General features: G+C 43.3%; 1 protein-coding gene across 1 annotated transcript in view; it reads right to left on the reverse strand.

Annotated features, from left to right (window-relative positions):
- Nucleotides 1–17,249, reverse strand: part of ZBTB10 (zinc finger and BTB domain containing 10) — a 29,602-nt gene extending 12,353 nt beyond the window's left edge. The window contains exons 1-2 of the mRNA XM_028736627.2: nt 16,254–17,249; nt 4,408–5,299 (exon numbers count right to left, since the gene is read on the reverse strand). Coding sequence (XP_028592460.2) covers nt 4,408–5,299; nt 16,254–17,219 — 1,858 coding nt within the window. The 5' untranslated portion in view covers nt 17,220–17,249. The remainder of the gene's footprint in view (nt 1–4,407; nt 5,300–16,253) is intronic.
- Nucleotides 17,250–17,483: the final 234 nt, after the last annotated feature.

The raw sequence follows: 17,483 nt of genomic DNA on the forward strand, positions 1-17,483 counted from the left end.
TTTCAACAAAGGCCTTCAACAATTTAGCCAATAAGTCTGTTAGGCAGCAAACTGGACAAATCAGTAACAGAGTCTCCATTCTAAGTGTGATCCCTAGAAAAATAAAATTCATTTGAAACTGAAAGCCAACTTCACAAAACTGTATCCTGAATATCACAGCAACCACAATCATCACATCCTTGCTAAGCACTGAATATTTACCCAAACAGGAACTAGCCAATATAGGTTCAGTAGTCTTACACAGAAAAAGTGTCGACAATGCAGCCCAAATTAGCAAGATGATCCATTCCTAGCCATGAACATGGCACTAATGCACCAGCAGCTGGTATCAGGCCAACAGTCCAAATATTCCAAGTCTTCATATCATTTAACCCATCCTTCAACATTATCTCCACACAAATCTATAACTGGCATAGGTTTGACCCTGCCATCTCTCCACCACAGAATTAGATTCCAATTTATGTATTAGTTTTCATACAAAAATACATCTTAGGAGGAATTATCCAGCCAGGGCTTAATAATTGTTAAGAAGAGGTCATCCCTGTTTAGAAACACCAGAAAAAGTAGGTGTCCGGAAATTTTAGCTGTGGATCAGTCCTTGCTTTCAGGTCAGCACTGTCCTGCCCATTTTTCTTCAGAAAGAAATGTGTGGGTTTCTCACATATAAAATGAGATGCTGCTATTTCCCTTCTTCTAAAGAATTCTTCTCTCTGTGTGCTAAGATATGTAGAAAGTCTGATGGAATGCAATTCTCTTACTGCTACCAAACACTTGTAACAAAACAAATTACAGACAACCCCCAATTTGTGCAGGGGTTGAGTTCCTGGGCCCCCCCACACGTAACCCCCCCCTCACCCCACCCCTTTGCCCAGCCATTTCTGGGTTGCAGCAATGCATGTGTGCACTGAACAAGCGTAAAATGGCCATTGCCTGAACACTTGCATTTTGCACTAGATACAAAGACTAAAAGTAGAAGAAACTGTTTCAGACTTTCTCCAAAGCAGAATGAGACACAAGATCCCATTCCTCCTCTAAATACCAGTTGTCTCCTATGCTCAACATGATTTATTTTAAAAAAAAAACAAAAAAAAAACAACCTACACCTCCATATTTCATGCTTGAAATCTGGATTAGTAGGCATTATTTTCCTCAGTAGGTGTGGTCACTGATAGAATTCAGTTTATGATCACTATTGGTGGCGATATGGAAATGTTTTCAGGCCCAGTGGGTAAAAATGTTTAAATTTTCTCATAGATTTTTGATGTGTTCTAGAATCTATAAACGTTTTAACCTACCCTAAGGACAGATACCACGGAAAGAATGATGGTACCGATATTACCATGGGATGTTGCATATTAAGCTAATCTCTGAACAAGAAAGTACAAGACAATGGATTATTCAAGTTAAAAGTGATAGCAACATGGAAAGTAATCTTACATGTCAATTGCTTAATTTTCTCACAGAATCCCTTAAAGACCTACATCATTGTATATAGCCATGTGAATGTACAAATGAAAATGATTTAAACATTTAAATGCACAGAATACTCAAGGCACAGCTGCATGAGCTTTGCGATTTTCAGAACAAGAAAAGCAAAATTTTGCAAAAAAAAAAAAAGGTTAAAAATTAGCACACATTTAGTCTGAATAAATAAGTCAGCATGTAATAGCCATAGAAAATGGGTAGGGTATCAAATGCCTGTCCACTAAAAACCCAACTGAACCCTTCTGGCTATGAATATTTCATCAGCCTGAATAACTAAATTTAAAACAGATAGATTTAATTTTATCTTAATTTTGCAGGCAATGCATCTTTGTTTTACAGGCATGCAAAATAAACATCGGTTTGTTGCAATACTACAAATAGCTACTGACAGATACTATACAAATAGATACTGATATTCTGATTCTGATAGACTATTCCGATAGGTCATACTCCAACGTAAAGGGGACAGAAGAATGTAGTCTCATTCTTGAAGACTGTTTGTATCATGGCCTGAATATATACTCACGCAGTTAAGTCAGCAAGTCAACCTAGGATTTAGCAAGAGTAAATATTTTGAGTGTGTACTGAGAAGCACTACATGAGCAAATATGTTGTACAGATGACTCACAATTTGCATGGGGGTAGTTCCAGGAACTGCATGAAAAGCCAAAATCGCCTATAGCCAGAACTGCCTCCACACGACCATCGCTACCTGTGTGAGACCTTCTCAGAGCCCAGTAAGCAAGGAATAGGTCTTAAAACAGAACTTTCCAAACCTTTAACGTTGGTGACACACACTGTAGACATGCATCATTTTGTAACACAGTAATTCAGTGTTACTAGCAAATTGGAGGTTAACTAAGCCCTTTCCAGCCCAAGGAGGAGGGCGGGGAGTATTTGCATGACAGTGCAGCCAACACACTTAACGTTTCAGGACAGTTTGGAAAGCTTTGCCTTAAAAGCTCTTTCTAAGACAGAAAAACCTGGCTCAGGGAAGATTTCACATGAGCTCTAGAGATCATTGCAAGATATCAGATGGCTAATAGGCCAGTTTCAACACACTCACATATCCTCCATCCAGACAAGGAAGAAGTATTATCAGAGTGCAAGGACTCATGCAAGCTAGCCAAGAACACTTAAAGAAGGTGAGAAGCAGGGTGGATGAGGGGTGTGGCTGGGCAGAGACTCAAGAGCTACATACAGAGACCTGGAAGACTGCATTTGTCCCTGTGGCCCAAGGTTCCCCACTGTGACCCTAGAGAATTATTCTAATTTAGCATGTTTCAGCTCACCGGAAGGGCAGATCCTGAAGCTGAGGCTCCAATACTTTGGCCACCTCATGAGAAGAGAAGACTCCCTGGAAAAGACCCTGATGTTGGGAAAGATTGAGGGCACAAGAAGAAGGGGACAACAGAGGACGAGATGGTTGGACAGTGTTCTCGAAGCTACAAACATGAGTCTGACCAAACTGCGGGAGGCAGTGGAAGACAGGAGTGCCTGGCGTGCTCTGGTCCATGGGGTCACGAAGAGTCGGACACGACTAAACGACTAAACAACAACAAAGCATGTTTAATGTTGAGCTGGGGAGCTTGCCCAATACAGCGGTACCTTGGTACTCGAAAAGCTTGGCTCCCAATGCCATAAACCTGTAAGTGTTCTGGTTTGCGAATGTTTTTCAGAAACCAAATGTCAGACGTGGCTTCCACTTGAGTGCAGGAATCTCCTGCAGCCAATTGGAAGCCGTGGCTTTGTTTTCGAACAGTTTTGGGAATCGAATGGACTCCCAGAATGGATTAAGTTCGAGAACCAAGGTACCACTGTACTGGACTTGCAACTGACAGACAATCAATGTTACTAATGAATTTATAACACAGAACTTTTTCCATGAGAAAAAGATACTGGAAACTTTTCTACAGATTTTTCTACTCCACTGCTCCAAATGCTTCCTGATAATTGTTATATAAAACAATGTACTCCTGAGTGTTTCAGACTCTTCCATCTTCTGCAGGACATGAAAGTAACTGGTCTAATGCAGAAATATACACCAAATCAATGAACATGCTAACATGAGCCAAAAGTTACTTCTTAGAAACTGGTTCTAATTGGCGAAAAAATGAAAAATACATATTTAAGAAAAAGCCTGCCACACCCCAGCAGATAAAAAGGTCTTTGGTGGTAATGTGAACCCTGTCAGGAGCTATAATGCCAGGAACCCATATAATGAAATAGTAGCCTATTCAGAACAAAGTGCAAACACAATAGGACTGGAAAGCTAGAACATTTAAAATTGCTGCATCCACAATCTTGGTCATGTCATTAAGTCAAAATCTTCAGCATTATTATAATTTAAAACACAGAAATGGTGTTAAGATGCCTATCCAGTAATTTCTCCTTAAATATGTGATCTTGGAAAAACAAATTTAATAACCAATATAAAATAATTACCTATGTGACTTAAGAACGCTGAAGCAGCGGGCAACTATGAAAGGAAGCAGCCTTTCAGAAGCAAACAAAATCTACACCTTTTGTGGCACTGAAAAGTCAGATTGCCCCACCATCTCCCTTTAAGGGTTGGCCCATTTTAAATCAAATTATAAAACCAACTGCCATTCCCGCTTTTACTTATAAAAGGCTCGAGTGTCTCAGAACAGCACAGCAAAGGAAGCATTATTTAAGAGTCCTTGGCACCCCTACCTTAAATGTATCACTTCCAAGACACAGAACAAACAGGTTGCTACAATAAAGTAAATCTAATTTTAAAATTAAACTAGCCTACATTGGAAAAGTGTGTTATAGAGGAACAAGTTTACACCCAGACAGCACATTTTACTCCATGTGAGAGATTGTTCTAAACAGATTTACGACAAGTCAATGAATATAACAAACCATGGTGCTTAGGATAACTATGCTACTAGTATTTACCTGCTTCTTCTTTGATAAACTGCAAGTCTTCTTCTGGATATTGGACCGATGATTGAGTAGCTGCACATTCTTCTAATGTTTCTTCATTATTGGGTGGTATATTGTAAACAAACCTTTTAGCAGTTTGGTTTTTCCTTCTTGCTTTTCCAGGTTCTTGAAGCGATTGTCCCTGTGAGCTCATATCATTCCATACAAACACCTTTCCCTCACCTTGAGATTCATTTTCAGCCGTTTCAGGTGAGCTGTCCTGGACCCAATCATGCATTTGGTAATTTTCAGATTGGCTCTCATCTATGCAGTAGCCATCATTTTCAGTTTTTATGCTGCTTGCCAAGTTAGTAAGATTTCGTGTGGCCCAAAAACTAGCAACTTTCTGATCCCTTGAAGACAATCCATCCCTGCTAACAGACCTTCTATTGTAATCCACAACGACAGCTTCTGGGGCTTCTGATTTTATACTTATATTTAAGGCATCTTTGATAAAATTGCGACAGGATTGGACAACCTCTGTCATTTGAAGGTAGCTGGCCACTGACATTACTTCAATTGCATTCTGGCTTGTAAGCACAAGGTTGCCAGAATATAGAAAGTCCAAGATGACAGAGAAGCCTTGAACAGCAACAACATCTAAGTAGGTAACAGTGGTTTGGTTACGGCTTTCTTTGTTTGTAAAGCAATATAGAGTCTTGAAGAAACGGCTGCCTGCAACCAGGATGTTTTTGTGAGCCCTGAAGACCTTTCCACTCACTACAATATGAACATCACAAAGAATGCCCTTTTTTCTCTGCTCGTTTAGTTCTTGTAATAGTTGATAGCAGTAAGAGTTCTCATTTGGCCTAATGTTGTAATCACAGTCTCTCTCATTAGCCAATTCCGATGTTACTTCAGATTCCTGTAATTGAGAATGGAGAAATTAAGAAGTTAGCATCTAAGTACTGACTTTTTCGTTTTAAGTTCCAAATGAATAAGGCTTTTTTTTTTAAATTTCTAACTTCCCAATTAAATAAGTATTTTGTTTAGTGCTCAGCACACAGCCGCCCCATCGTTCAGTTTAACAAAACATACACTTAAAAAGTGGTATCATGCAGCCAACACAAATCAAGGATTCTCAACTATTTCAACTCATTATTTCTTGACTCTATGATAAACTTTACTACCAGCTGGATTAGAAATGCCTTTTTGATAACAAGCAGATAAGCTATATTAAGGATACAACCTCATGCTGTTTCCAGCTGCTTAGGAGAAACAGGCACTGTTCCCTCACTGAAGAATGCAACTGCACTTAGAATCATGAGTTGGAAGGGACCACCAAGGGTCATCTAGTCCAACCCCCTGCAATGCAGGAATCTCAACTAAAGCATCCATGACAGATGGCCATCCAAGCTCTGCTTAAAAGCCTCCAAGGAAGGGGAGTCCACAACCTCTCAAGGGGAGTCCACCAGCTCTTACTGTCAGAATGTTCTTCCTGGTGTTTAGTTGGAATCTCCTTTCTTGTAACTTGAAGCCATTGGTTTGAGTTCTACCCTCCAGAGCAGGAGAAAAAAAGCTTGCTCCATCTTCCACCATGTGACAGCTCTTTAGATATTTGAAGATGGCTATCATATCTCCTCTCAGTCTCCCCTTTTCCAGGCTAAACATACTCAACTCCTTTAACAGCTCCTCAGAAGACTTGGTTTCCAGAACCCTTGATCATCTTGACTGCCCTCCTCTGCACATTCTAGTTTGTCAACATCCTTCTTAAATTGTGGTGCCCAGAACTGGACACGGTATTCCAGGTGTGGTGTGACCCAGGCAGAATAAAGAGGGACTAGTACTTGCCTTGATCTGGACTCTATACTTCTGTTGATGCAGCCTAGAACAGCATTAGCTTTTTTTGCTGCTGCATCACACTGTTGACTCATGTTAAGCTTGTGGTCCACAAGACACCTAGATCCTTTTCTCATGTACTGCTAGTAAGCCAAGTCTCCCCCTACCTTATATTTGTGCTACTGATTCTGCCTTCCTAAGTGCAGAACCTTACTTTTGTCCCTACTGAAATTCACATTGTTGGTTTGGGCCCAGTTCTCCATTCACTCTGCTAAGGTCATATTGAATCCCAATTCTGTATTCAACACCATTAGCTACCCCTCCACGTTTGGTGTCATCTGCAAATTTGATGAGCATTATCTCAGTTCTTTCATCCAATGACTTCAAAACAAGGTGATTAATCCTTTGCTATAGAAATAAAACTCAGCCAAGCACACACTGCAAGGAGTGTCTACTCATCCCTGCTTCACTTCTAGATAGTCCCAGCATAAGTCCATTGGCCATTGTTTACTCCTCATGATACAGCCTACAATATTTCCCTTCCAAACCAGGAACTATGGATTCAAATCAGGAACACCAAGAAGAGCCGAAAATGGGCCTCTCGTAAGCTTCATTTACTTGCACTAACAAGGCAATTCTCACATATGCTAGCTAACAGAACTACTAAAAGGGGAGTGCAATATTCCCAGGTGTTCTAAATCAATAGCATTTTTTCCTATCTCTTTCCAGTCTCCTATTCTCTCCATTCCTAGCTAGCACAGTGAAGTAGTATATATTCCCTGTTCTCTCTGCACCCAAGGTTTTTCACAAGCTTTCCTTCAAAATTTATGGGCTGAGTTTTTAGCTAGCCTGCCACCTTAGTCCTATCTAACAAATTGAAGAGGAAATATTTATATAAATATAAATAGGACAATTTTATATCTTGATTAACAAAGCAGTTATAATAAGGAGCCAGGAAGGAGTGGAGCAGCAGTTCCACTGGCACATCCAAAGCCCTGCTGACCCACATCGGCCAGGGTGCGCATGTACTGCTGTTTTTAAATTAATTTTTGCTATACTAGCTCCAGGCTAGAGTAACCAAGGATGAAGCCCTTGAAGTGATCCATGGAGCTTTTGATCCCGTGGGTCCAAAGTTGAAGGTGCACCTGTTTCAGAGTTTACTGACACAGCAGAGCCCCCTCACAAGAGGAGTTCCTCTCACCCTCAGCCAAAACACCCTCATCCTCCACCCCACAAATTAATAGTCAGTGGTGCCTTTCTTCCTTGCACAAGTTACACACCCAGAAAAAGTATAGATGATTCCACTGTCTTTGCCTACCAAACCAATAATCTCAGTTAACACAATTATGGGTATCAACTAACACTCCCTCAAATGCAATGGGACTAGAACTCTTTGTATCCTATGCAGAAAGAAGACCGGGGCGGGGGGGGGGGGGGAGAGTAACAGTAGCACACACATACGCCTTTGATACTCACCTGAAGGCAACTGTTAGTTGCTGCAAAATGCTACATCAATTTTACCTTTGTCACACACACTTTCAGCCTAATCTGTCCTGTGCAGCAGCTCTACACACCAGAAGTTGGTGGTTGCTCTAGCAACACAAAACCATGTTGATATATGGGTATAAAGCCAGAGGCTGGGATGTGAACCCAGTTACAGTAACTGCTGTATCATCTAATAACTTGATACAGCTGGTAATAGGATATAGCTGAAAACGTATGACAATGTAAGCAATGCATTTGTTAATTGGAGCACAATTAATTCAGGATTCAGCAACCAAAACCTGACTTTGGCTTGTTCCCAAAGTGCCCCATGCTTGAGCAATAGATATTTAGTGGTTTTATTATTCATTTGCTATTATCATTCAAGTTAAGTCTTTATGATTACATTATTTCTTTTTTAAAAATCTCAGTATACATATTGGAGAACATGCGACAAAAATACAAGAAAGACCTGATGTCAGTGTCAATATAGCACCTGAAAAAAGTTACTATTAATGTAAGAACTATCCCCATATGGGACAGTTGCATATTCCTGCATTGCAGGGGGTTGGACTCAATGATCCTCCAACTCTACAATTCTATGATACTTTGTAATAAGTGATACTTTGTAAAGAAGTATCATGCTAAACAATTCTTCTTTAAAAACTCATGTGCCAAAGGGATTTTCTAGAAATTTAGTTACCAATTACCAATTTGTGGGGTGCAACAAGAGCAGTAGCAAATCTTGATTGCACAATGGAAAGGGACGTACTATACCTTGTGGTAAGAGTGGCTCAGAACCCTGCCCAACTGCCAAATAGGATTAGAAACTGGCTCAATCTCTGTATTACAACAAGCTATGATTACCTGTAACTATCACTATGCCATCGCAGCTCTAATGCTGAACTATAATGAATGCTAACTAGTGAAGATGCAGGCAAGCCTAATGGTGAGTAACAAGAAGACCACTCAGGGCATCCCAAACTGTCAACTCATGTCTGAACTTGGATCAGTTACCACAAAACTGCCCAATACCAGAATTCTTTGTAAGAATCTAGCAAGCAGTAAGTAATAATAATAATAATAATAATAATAATAATAATAATAATACTACATTTTTTATTTGTATCCCACCCTCCCCAGCCAAAGCTGGGCTCAGAGCGGCTAACAACAAGTAAAAATAGCACAGTGTACATAAAATCACACAGTCAATTAACATACATTCTAAAATCAATTAAGAATCAAATTAATGGCAACCATTGGGTTAAGGTTCTATGAGGATTACAGAAGGAGAGAGGGGGTTAGACTGTGCCTTGGTCAAAGGCCTGGCGGAACAGCTCTATATTGCAGGCCCTGCGGAAAGATGTCAAGTCCTACAGGGCCCTAGTCTCTTGTGACAGAATGTTCCACCAGATTGGGGCCATGGCCAAAAAAGCCCTGGCTCTGGTCGAGACCAGCCTAACCTCCCTGTGGCCCAGGATCTCCAAGATGCTTTTATTTGAAGAGCGCAAGGTCCTCCATGGGACATACAGTCATACCGCGGGTTACGAATGCTGCAGATTGTGGACCGCGCTGAACCCGGAAGTACCAGAACGGGTTACTTCCGGATTTCAGTGCTTGTGCATGCGCATAAGCGCAAAAATGACATCACACACATGCGCAGAAGCGCCAAATCACATCACACGTGTACGCAGATGTGGCGCTGCAGGTTGTGAACGTGCCTCCCGCACGGATCACGTTCGCAACCTGAGGTGTGACTGTACCAGGAGAGGCGGTCCCGTAGGTATGATGGTCCTAGGCCGTATAGGGCTTTAAAGGTTAAAACCAGCACCTTAAACCTGATCCTGTACTCCACTGGGAGCCAGTGCAGCTGGTATAGCACCAGGTGAATGTGATTCCGGGGCGAGGACCCCATAAGGAGTCTCACCGCGGCATTCTGCACCCGCTGGAGTTTCTGGGTCTGTCTCAAGGGCAGCCCCACGTAGAGTGAGTTACAATAATCAAGCCTGGAGCTGACCGTCACGTGGATCACAGTGGCTATGTCAGGGTGAGAGAGGTAAGGAGCCAACTGCTTAGCTTGGTGGAGATGAAAAAATGCCGCCTTTGTTATAGCTGCAACCTGTGCCTCCATAGAAAAGGAGGTGTTGAAGATTACACCCAAACTCTAAACAGGGCCCTGGCACTAATTGTGCCCCCGCAAGAGATGGGAGTTGGCCCCCCAATCCCATATAGTCCTGACCCAGCCAAAGGACCACTGTCTTCGAAGGATTTAAGTTCAACCGGCTCCCACGTAACCATCCAACCACAGCTTCCAAACATCTGATCAGTGTGTCTGGGACCGAGTCAGGATGGCCGTCCATCAACAGGTAGAGTTGGGTGTCATCAGCATAGTGATGGCAACCCAAACCGAAACTCCGAACAAGCTGGGCGAGGGGGCACATAAAGATGTTGAAAAGCATCGGGGAGAGTATCGCACCCTGCGGCACTCCACATCCCAAGGAGTGGCGTGACGAGTTTCCCCCCACAAGCGCCACCCTCTGTCCCCGACCAGAGAGAAACGAGCTCAGCCATTGAAGGGCTGTGCCTGGGCCCCCATGTTGGCAATGCGGTGGTACTAGGTTAACATGCAGACAAAATCAACAGTGAACTAAAACCACTGAGCTACCATTTACTGCTTAATCCTATGGTCTTTGGAAGACCTATATTTCTTCTGCAGGTTGACCTACATTTGTTCTTTTCTTATGCAATTTAATCAATTGAAAGGCAAGGTGCAAATCTGTAAGAAACTCAGAGGTTAGAAACTCAAATGGCACCTTAAATTAGGTTACAGTTGCCACAATGGAATGTCTAAGTACCATTTTTTCATGCAATGAAATTTATTATTATTATTATTATTATTATTATTATTATTATTATTATTGCTTTCATTTCTATACCACTTTATATTTTAAAGCAAAAATTTCAAAGTTTACAGCACATTAAAACATCAAATTAAACAATTCAGAATAAAAGAAATTCAAGCTTCAAAAAAAGTATTTCAGATCCTTCTCTAAGTGACATTTTGTTTAATTTATATAGCTGCCCCATAGCAGTAGTACCCTAGAAAGCCAGGGGGGTGTAGTGGTTAAAGTGTTGGAATAAGACATGGAAGCTTAGAATTCAAATCCCCACTCAAGTCATGAAGCTCACTGGGTGACCTCTGGCCAGTCACAGCCTCTTAACCTACCTCACAGGGTTGTTGTACAGATTAACTGGGGGGAGGGTTTAAACCATGCACTCCTTAGAGAAAAAGGTGGGATATAAATACAATAAATAAGCTCTTCTGTTTACCTGCTTAAGAAAGCTGGAGAGGCCAGCCAGATGGAGATGTCAGTTGCCAACCTGGCGTCCAGAGATCTCCATGTGGTCAGTTAGACCTGCTCCAGTCACAAAATGCACCTGGCGGATTTCTAACTCTGATTGTACTTAATATTTTTCTATAAAAAGTTGCAACCTATTCTACCAGTCTTTCCCTCCAAGACAAAATGCTCCTTTTCATTCAGAATCCTCAAGTCAACATACGTTTTAAAAAGAAAAAGATAAACAGTCAACAAGGCTGATGGGATTATTTTCTTTCCCAGCAAAGAGCTGACACTTAAAACTATGGCAGATTTTGAAATATTTTCTTCACACCCAATTATATAGAAACAATATAAATAATTTCATGTCAGTGCTGGTCTTCAGCTGTGATTTCCACATTTTTAATTTTTTTAAAATCTATTTTTTATTTATGAAGTTAGCAGTTATACCACACTGTTGACCACTACAGTTTACATTTTAACTTTTTAATATGTGATACAGTTACTTACATCACAATCCTATACATGTCTTGGAGGCAAGTCCCAGTAAGTTCAATGGTGCTTACTTCCAAGAGACAAATTACAAGACTGGAGCCCTAGAATTTCAGCTAAACAGGATAGCTACACCCCACTGCACCTCTCCAGATATGTATGCCAAGACATCTACATAAAAAATAGAAAATATTAAAACATAGGTGTACAATTTCATTAGAAATGCACAGGGTATAAATATACCACACCTCTGCTTTCCAGACACTAACAAGCCTTGTGACTCAATCATATTTGGGCTAGAAAACTGGGGTTGGGTTTTTTGCTGTATTTTATTAATTACTGACATTTTTAAATATTATATATTGTAGGGGTTTTTTGTATGCCAGCCAGGAAATATTTAATGATGGATGACTAGAATAGAATAGAATAGATAAAACACAGCTATGTTTAGTGCACCCAAAGGTCAACATTTAATTGTCAGTCTGCAAACAGAGGGTGGTATCCAACAAAGTTTCATTAGCCATAGAATTTCTGGCTGTGCAATGAAACTTCCTCTCCTTCTCCTCTCCATGTGCACCCAAATGTGTTCTGGGAGTTCCCCCAATACTCCAGAACAGATCTGGAGAATGCATGGAGGGAAGGAGAGGGAGGTTTTCCTGCACAGCCAGAAATCCACTTCACTGGATACTGCCCACAGCAATAGGACTTACCCTTTCTCTCCCCTGCAGCCCCACAAAACTGATACAGAATTGGGGACTCTCCAGAGCAGGAAGGGCTGCTGTGTGTGCAGGCTAGAGAGGAGGAAGGGAAAGTTCATCCATGCAACATTGGATTTCACCCAAGCAATTTCACAAGTATTGTTGTTACTGTATGTCTGATTTCTGAAGTGGTTTACAATGCATGGACAGGGAAGGGGTTGGGTCTGTTCTTTACACTAAGCTAACTAAACACACAGCTTCATGAACCCTAGGCACTAGAAATTTAGAAGCAAAGATGATAGTAACAGAAGCTGAAGATCATTTAGTTTTCAAGTTAAAGAACTTTAGCTCCTGCTGAGCACAAAGCCTACATATTCAGGCAGAAGTGTGCCATGCGCTTTTCCAAGTGCTACACTGGAAAGAGAACAGAAATCCTACTTGTCTTACTTCTCATAACTGAAAATCATCATTAAAAAAAGCATAATGAAATTTTCTTTGTAATGTGCTGTTGTGATAATCACACATCACCTTTTCTAGACAAGGCAAAGTTTTTACCTAGACATTTGACAAAGGGAAACAAGTGAATGGATTCCATACATTCTACAAGAAAATTCAGATTGCTATTTTATACTGCTGCTCCCTCAAATGTCTGTGAAATGCAAGGTGAAATATAAGATGTGCAAACGGGAGGATTTTAATTAGCTTAACAACCTAATCTTCAAACAGATCTTCAGACACAAGCCCAAGAGATTTGGAGACTAACGCCCTACATCTATTTTCGGGATCCTTAAACTGAAGAGAGATCAGCTTCCTGTGCCTATTTAAAATATTATACCCCATATACTCCACTGCATGAGTCTAAACCAGCTTTCTCAATCTGTTGCCCTCACAATGCCTTGGAGTACAACTCCCATCAGCCCAACTGAGGAAAACTTCTGCATTTTACATAATTAAGTATGGAATAAGGAAAGCAACAACTACACTAATTGGAGCTGCTCATGTTTTACTTTGAGGGGAAAATTATTTGTTAGGCTTCCCAGATATGCTACCTACAGGGGAAAATATAACCACTAAAGTTCAAATAGAAAGAAAGAGATATAAGACTTATGGAAAATATCTCCCAAGCAAAATGTATTCCAAGTCATTTAGAAGGAATCAGAACAATGACTTCCCATATCTGAGACTCCTGTAAACTTGAAACTACAGCTGTTACCCACCACTATCTCAGTGCTGAAATACAATAGCTGTTATAAAGAAATTAGAATACGTTAACTATTGAAATGCTAATGTTTAAGGACATACTCTGTAGGACACATTGCTTTCACTAGTCTCCAACACTCTATTCATTAAGATCAGTACTGCTACAGATGAGAAACAGTTTTTCAGCAAGTTGATACAAATACAGCCACCAGTGAATATTTTCTTTCCTTTAATCACAGGGAAGAATTTTATAGTTAAAAGACTGAAAAGATGCACAGTGCATAGAAAGCACCAAACCAAGCTCTGGGTGTTTGAAAGGCATACTGTCCTTTTTCCAGCACAAAAGTTTCAAGCAGGAAAACCTAGAAGTTTATAAAACTGAAAAGACATTTATTCAATAGTGCTTAAAGCCTAAGTGACTATCCATGCTAAAAGCAGTAGGAACATGTAGCACACGAAGACAGAAGTCAATAGAGAAGGTCACAAATTTAAGCTGGCCTTCAAAGCCAATCATCATTAATATGACCTTGCCCCTTAAGTACCAAATATTTTACTGTTCTGAGGCAAGCATCTTCAAAAACAAAGCACAAATGCAGTGAAAACAATCCTTATTACCAGCTCCAAGCTCAGGAAAGCAGAGGTGTCTACATTCTGCTTCATAAATTACCTCCTAGGCACCTGTACAGAGATTTCCCTGCCCTAATCCTGAGACTGGAGTTGTAAAAGAACTGCCAGTATTGCTTCCTCTATTTCTCCCTCCCATCTCTCCACCAATTGGGGAGGGGGGGGGGAGACACAACAACCACCTCCATTCCCAGCACCTGTCAACAACAGGTAATGTGCTGCCCATTCCCCAGCTCCCTCTTCAATTGCAATTGGTCCAGAAGAGAAGAGGCAAGAGTGTGTTGATAAAGGTCAGGTGCAGCTCATCTGTCCAGCACTCACTGGTTCTGGCAAGGAGGCAAGAACATACCAGTGATTTTTTTTTGGGGGGGGAGGTGCTGGCCTACCATGCTTAGGGTGAAAGTCTATTTATGGGGCCCCCAGATGAGAATGTTTTGGAGCCTGCCTATGCACAGGCCCTATACCCATTCCAGCCTCTCTAGTACTGCCCTACTAACTCAAATGAGGTAAGAGGCACACTCACACCAAGACATGGAATGGTGGGAAAAGACTGTGTTGTGGTTACATATATTCTGTAATATGCATGCAAGTTTTAGGGGAACTGCCATAACTTTGAACACTGTCTTCCACATGGCCAATTTCAGTTTCTCAGTTATGAAGATCCTTGTGCTGTCTTATGCCAGGAATGGAAGACCTGTGGCCCTCGGACATTGATTGCTGGGCTGTTGAACTTCCATTCTACTAGTCATACTGACTGGGAGCAACAAAATCTGGAAGCCCCGGGGCTCCTACCCTTGCCTTAGGCCAAATCACTAGCCATAAGCTAGCTCCAGTCCCGTCTAATAACGGGTCTTTGAATGTGCACAACTATCAGATGACCGCATGATTCAGATGTACATGGGCATCTGTTTCATTCACATATCCCTTAGCTGATTCTCCTAACCAATCTTAAATTATTTTTATGAAGCTAGAAATGCTATTCTGAATTCCTAGAAATGTAAAAAATTCTACTTCACCACTATTTTAAAAAATGTAGAACCAAACATACTATGTAGATACTTAATCATCTATATCCAGGTTTGCAGATGCAAAAGTGTCATGTGCAACTAATTTCAGTATCAGTTTTACATCCGGAAAGCTGAGGGAATTTCTAAAGTTTGATAGTATCTAGGAATACAGAATATTCCTATTGGAGTAGGCTAAACAACTAATGTAATATTGCAAACCTGCACAAAAGCTTCTACGCAACTCACTTGGTTTCATTAATATTCTACACGTAACCATTGCACTGAAGATAATGAAAGCCACTCAAAGCATCCTTCAGTACTATTTATAAACTATCTGCTGTCTTTGTGTGGGGGTGAATTACACCTTTCACAAAACTCTAAGAACTCTTCAAAGTTTCATTTCAGACAATTAGACCTAGTGTGGTGTAGTGGTCAGTGTTACACTAGGATCTGGGGGACCAGGGTTCAAATCCCCACTCTGTCATGAAGCTCACTAAGTGACCATGAGCCAGTCACTGCCTCTCAGACTAACCTACTTCACAGGGTTGTTGTGGGGATTAAATGAGGACAGAAAGAACAATGTACTCCTTGGAGAAAAAGGTGGGATATAATGCAATCAATAAATTTCAGTATCATTTACAGATTTTTCCAACTGTGGTTATTTGTGTTTTTGAAGCATAGGGCGCTCTGTGTTAAAGCATCATATATGCATCATATATGTACAAAGACAAATGTGCACTTTACATTTGCACAGGGATCAACTGCAGAGGTTACTGCCTGCCAGGAGAACCTTACTTGTGTCTTCCCCATCTTTTACATTGGAGAAATAGATTGGAGAAACAAGTAATTACCATACAGGAAGCTATTATACAAGGTAAACATTATGGCAGCTCACAATGTTAAAAGGTTATGTGGCAGTCGGTAAAGCTTCTAAACAAAACTAACAGACAAGTCAGCTTGAAAACAGAAGGCAGAATAATCTGCTTACTGGAGACAGAAGGTGAACAGAGTACAATGTGCCCTCAAACCCAGGCTATAGGGGAGAGGAGAATCCATTTAAAGCAGCTCGCACACGTGGGCACGCTGGCTCGCACGAGACTCCCCAAAGGAGAGAGATGCCCCCCCAGCCCTGACCCCCACACCAGCCGCCGCCCCCCCCCCGTCGAAAACACTGCTCCCCCCTCCCTGATTCAACTGACCTGCTCAGCAGTGACAGGCTCGTTGAGGCGGTGCTCGGTGGAGATGTGGTGCCTGAGAAGCAGGGCGCGCTTGTAGTTGCGAGTGCCCTTGCAGAGCTCGTCGTGCCCTCCGCCGCCGTTGCTGCCGCCGTCCGCGGAGGTGTTCGTGGAGGCGGAGGCGGCGCACCAGGCACAGGACACGAGTCCGGTCTGCTGGCAGTACTGCAGCCACGGGAACTCCTTGAGCCAGGCGCTCTGGAAGGAGACGTGCAGCTTCTGCAGGAGGGACTTGGGCCGGGCCGCCAGCGGGAAGTGCTGGATGCTTTCCCCCTCCCCCGCGCCCACGCTGCTGACCTCCGCCTCGTCTCCCCCGGACCGCCTGCTGCTGCTGCAGCTGCCGCCCTCGGCGCCGCTGCCATCGCCCAGGCTGCCCCCCTCGCCGTCCTCCTCGTCCTCGCTGCTGTCGCTCAGCGACCCCCCGTCCTGCACCAGGTCTTTCCCCTCCAGCACGCCCACGAGCTCCAGGTCCTCCTCCTCGCCGCCGCCGGCCCCCCGCCCGTTCAACGGCCGCCGCGGCCAGGCCGCCCCCTCGCAGCCATTGTTCGCCGACGCCGAGCCCCCGCCGCGGAAGGCCAAGGTCCGGCGGTTCCTCTCGGCGAACATGGGGCCCACCGGGGCGGCAGCGACCGGCGCGTCGGCGCCCACCGAGTTCGGAGGAGTGGTGGGCAAGAGCAGGAGGTCCTTCCCGGCGGCGTCCGTGGCCTCCAGCTCAGGCACATCGAACTCCACCGTCTCCAGCTCCACTTCCTCCTCCACCCCCTGGCCGTTCAGCTGCTCGGCCTCCTGGCGGACCCAGGCCTCGCTCGCGCCGCCGCCCCCGTTCGCCGTCGGGACGCCGCCTCCCGCAACAGCGGCGGCGGCGGCGGCCGCGCTGACCAGGCCGCCCCCCCGGAACGCCAAGGTCCTGCGGTTCATCTCGGCGAACATGGCGGGCGAGCGCGCGCGCGCCCCCCGCCCGCCTGCCTCCCCACCGCCCTCGCGCCCCCTCCCTCTCTCTTCCCGCCGCGCGCCCAACTGTCGCCCGCCCCCCCTCCCCTCCTAACCGACCGCGGTGACGGGTAAAGACGACGGAGGCAGCGAGCCTTCGCGGTTAGGTTCCAGTCAGCCTTCCCGAGTAATTAAAAAAAAGGAATAAGGGCGAGGGGGGGGGAGGCTGAAATCTTATCCCGGCGCTCTCTAGCCCGTGTGGCC

The sequence above is a fragment of the Podarcis muralis genome, chromosome 8, assembly GCF_964188315.1.
Source record: "Podarcis muralis chromosome 8, rPodMur119.hap1.1, whole genome shotgun sequence".
Taxonomy (NCBI): Eukaryota; Metazoa; Chordata; class Lepidosauria; order Squamata; family Lacertidae; genus Podarcis; species Podarcis muralis.